Raw genomic sequence first — 4,169 nt, 5'->3', positions numbered from 1 at the left:
TTGGACTATGGGCTTGTATAACGTCTTCTGGAGGTCACACGGAGTTGTGTGATGTGAAGGGCCTGGATAATGTCTTCTGGAGGTCACACGGAGTTGTGTGATGTGTGACGGGAGAGATTGTTAGGTTTAGTTCCACATTGGTAATTGATGGTGGAGGAGCACAATATATAAGGCGGGAGTAGCCCTCACCTATTAGGCTAGTCTTTTTAGTTTAGTTAGGCCTAAGACCTTGGCATGTTGTGCTTTTTTCCGATCGTAATTAGTTCGGTTATTCCACTCGTTGCATTGGCTTGGTTGTTTCCGAACGGGAGCTTTACTAGCTTACGTCAAGATTACATTCCTTAGTCACTAATTTAGGGCTTGTTTTGACTTTGGATTTAAGATTATTCTTTCATAATAACAAAATTAGGTGATTTAGATGCAAATGTATGGGATATTTCAAATTATCTTTTACAATGGCAGATGTGTGTAATTTAAATACAGATTTATGAGGTTTTTTAAATTATCTTTTATATGGACAGATGTGAGTAATTTAGAAGCAAATTTATGAGGCTAGTTTATGTAATTCACATAATGGCAAAGCTGGATAATTATTTAGGAAATATATTCAACTTTGTTATTAGTGATGATGATTAGAGTCACCAAATTGAAGTCTATAAGATTATTGTGAGAATTCTTATTATTTATTTTTTCTTAACGTGTCTCATGAGGATTAACGAGCAATATTAAGATTTCCGTAGCCTAAGGGGTCGTTTGGCAGCATTCTTTGGAGTAGCTCCTCCTTGAGAATCACTTCCTCGGCCAAACAATAAAAAGTTGCACAAATTCTGATAGGAATCAGACAAGAGTTACTTCTCCATTTATATAGAATGAGCCCGTGTTTAGTTCAAAAAAAACTTCCTAAAAAGTGCTACAGTAGCCATCACATCGAATCTTGCGATACGTGCATGGAGCATTAAATGTAGACGAAAAAAAACTAATTGCATAGTTTAGTTGGAAATCGCGAGACGAACGTTTTGAGCCTAATTAGTCCATGATTGAACACTAATTGCCAAATAAAAACGAAAGTGCTACCGTGGTCAAATTCCAACTTTCCCCCAACTAAACACGCACTGAGAGCTAAAAAAAACTCCACTCCTTACTAGTCACTACTTAATATTCAATCTCTGTAAATCACTTCACGATCACTTCCACCCTATACCCCATCAGATCACTCAAGCTAAAAGTTAGTTGAGCTCTATCCTAAGAGCATGCGCACACGTGGGAATGGAAACATCTGTAATGTGTTGCTCGCAAGCCGCCAGTGCGGTGCACCAAGCAAAGCACTGTCTTCCACAGGACCACCGAACAAAATGTTTTCATTGTCGTGCAGGTGCCAAAAGGCAGGAAGGACTGAAGCCACCCAAAGAAAAAGGGAGGCTTAGGGCCAGTTTGGAATACGAGATTTTTTCCCTATTTCTGTGTTTTTCCTGTAAAATTGAACTGATTCCTGTATGATTCTCCTGAAATTCCTACGTTACAAACAGACGCTTAGCTTTGTCAGCATCAGCAGCCGGAGCCCCACTTGCCGTCTTGCCAAGGACGGCGAGAGCACATGAGCCGAGCGGAGCCTCGCCGCGCCGCGACGAGCGCGCCAGAAACGCAGAGGCGGCCCCAAGCTGAAGAGGCACCCGCCGATGAGCGGCACTGCCGGAACGAAGCCAGCAATCTGAGCTGAAGCCTCCGTGTCCGACTGTCCGTGGCCTGTTCCTGGGCCGGATCTGGTGACGTCGTACGGTCCTCGTCACTCGTCAGTGCAAGCCTCCAACAATGCACAGCGGGCAGTGGGCGGTGCGGCCATGTGGCTGCCATCCAGCCACCCCTGAGTCCCTGACCCCTGCTCTGTTTTGCTGAATGTTCAGCCATCAGCAGTGCCTAGCTGCCTATAAATACCACTCTCGGCGGTGCACTTGTGCAGCAGTGGGGAGGCTCCAGAGAAGAGCATCAGAACACACGTCTACTCACGGACACGAATGGCGGCGAGCCAGCCGCAGCCACCACGAGGGTCGCCGCCGGTGATCAACTTCGGCCGGCTCGGCAAGGACCCGGCCACGAGAGCGCTTGCCGTCCAGGACATTGCGCGGGCGTGCCGCGACCAGGGATGCTTTCAGGTCAGTGCTTGCTCGCTCGCTCGCTGCCCATGTTCACTGACAGAGTGACAGTGAACTCCAGCTGCGCTGGCCGCTCCAATTAAGCACATGCACGTGCATGTCATGCTGAACTAACGTGGCCGATGGCTTGAGTGCCAATCATACTAAGAGTAAAATTACTACGTACTACTGATCATGGTGTCCTGATCAGTCTAATCTATTTTTTTTTAATTTCAGTAGTAATTAGGTCCTAACTCCAAGTTGCTGCAGACACTCTTAGCCGAAGTTCCACTTGATCTGAACTCAAACTAGCCAATCTGAGAACTAACTTCCTAATCTTCATGAACCAACATTTACATAAATAAAGAACAAAACAAATGAACAAAGTGCATGTCGAATAATTTTCAGATACTGGAACGCCAATGTTGATACTTTGTAGGTTTTTTTTTTGGGAACGAATTGGCGCAGGATAGTGCCAATTTCATTGAACCAACGAGGCCCGGTTTCATACCTTTCTTTGTACTGACACTGACAGGTCGTAAACCACGGCATCAGCAAGTCTGCCATGAAGGAGGCCCTCGAAGTTGCGTTAGAATTCTTTGCACTTCCCAAAGAACACAAGGAGAAGTTTGCTTCACTCGACATCCAACAGCCTATCAGGTACGACACGAGCTCAAGGGATGGGATCAGCGTGGCCAGGTCATTCCTGAAACACTATGCTAATCCCCTGGAAGACTGGGTTCAGTTCTGGCCGGAGGACCCTCCAGCATACAGGTAACCTGCACAATTCCTTCATTTTTCACTAGTCCATCAATAAATAACTAAGTTCACAACCAAATATCATAATTTGTTTATATCGTTTGAATAATAAAAAAAATCACCACCAGGAAGAAGATGGGGGTGTATGCCGTTGAAATACAAAGGGTGTCGATGCAAATCATGGAAGCTATTCTGCAAGGCCTAGGATTAGGACCATCATACATGCAAGAGAAACTGGAGAACGGAGTGCAGTTCCTGGCCCTGAACAACTATCCACAATTCACACACCGAGGTGACGACGTTGGACTGGGTTCCCATTCCGACTATGGCTTCATCACCATCCTTCTGCAGAGCTCCCCAGGGCTTGAAGTGATGCACCATGACGACGTCGCCTGGACGGCTATCCCTGCCATCTCCGGAGCCCTCCATGTCCACGTCGGAGACAACCTGGAGGTTCTGAGCAACGGTCAGCTCAAGTCCCTCGTCCATCGGGCCATCCTCGATCCTGACGAGCCGAGGATTTCTATCGCCAGCATCCATGGCCTCTCCATGGATGAAAAGGTGCGCTGCGCCGAGGAGCTGATCAGCGAGCAGCACCCGGAGATGTACAGGGGAAGCAGCTTCCAGGACTTCCTAGACTTCCTGCTGTCCAACACCAAAGGTTACAAGAGGTTTGTTGAGAGCCTCAAGATCGGCAGAGGCGAATAATGACTGTAAAGGTGGATCAGCTGCACCAGAACGCATGCAGCAAAATTGTATTCTGAATTGGAGGAAAAGAGTGCACAGTTATCTCTAAGGCGTAATTTGGGTGTCATTCAGCTGGATAGATGTCCACGAGTGATCTCTATATTGTATAGTAGAACCCACTACCAGATGCAGATTCATAATGTATCAAGTGCAGTCTTCAGATAGGCGCTGCCAAAGTAAAATATCTTCTCGTTGTTGATGCCAAATTAGGGAGGATCATACATATTTAACTTGTATCTACTAGTACCTGAGTGAGTACACATACGGGTACCTAATGAGAAGTGAAATGAGTATCTTCCATCACTGTATAATGCTTGCATTGTCACACTACCTGTATTTTCTAGTACAACCAAATTCATGGCATGAATTAAATGAAGTCTCCAAAGATTTGCTTTGTTCCTTGAAAAATATAAGAAACACTCTGCTCAAATTCTTATTACAAAGAGTGCCCCTGGTGAGTGGTTCAGGATGCAGCATGTCTGCGGATGCATGCGGTCGAGAGTAATCGAGGACAAAGAGAAAACAGAAGAGCAA

The 4,169-nt window shown here is 45.9% G+C and overlaps 1 protein-coding gene across 1 annotated transcript; it reads left to right on the top strand.

The window, feature by feature from the left end:
• Positions 1–1,959: 1,959 nt before the first annotated feature.
• LOC136494331 (2-oxoglutarate-dependent dioxygenase 21, chloroplastic-like) lies at positions 1,960–3,938 on the top strand. The gene is made up of 3 exons (XM_066490495.1): positions 1,960–2,150; positions 2,665–2,903; positions 3,017–3,938. The coding sequence occupies exons 1-3, from the start codon at positions 2,013–2,015 to the stop codon at positions 3,594–3,596; spliced, it is 957 nt and encodes a 318-aa protein (XP_066346592.1). The 5' UTR covers positions 1,960–2,012; the 3' UTR covers positions 3,597–3,938.
• The last annotated feature ends 231 nt before the right edge of the window (positions 3,939–4,169 follow it).

This window comes from Miscanthus floridulus, chromosome 11, assembly GCF_019320115.1.
Source record: "Miscanthus floridulus cultivar M001 chromosome 11, ASM1932011v1, whole genome shotgun sequence".
Classification (NCBI taxonomy): Eukaryota; Viridiplantae; Streptophyta; class Magnoliopsida; order Poales; family Poaceae; genus Miscanthus; species Miscanthus floridulus.
The sequence above is the reverse complement of the archived record's forward strand: the minus strand, read 5'-3'. Positions and strand labels throughout refer to the sequence as shown.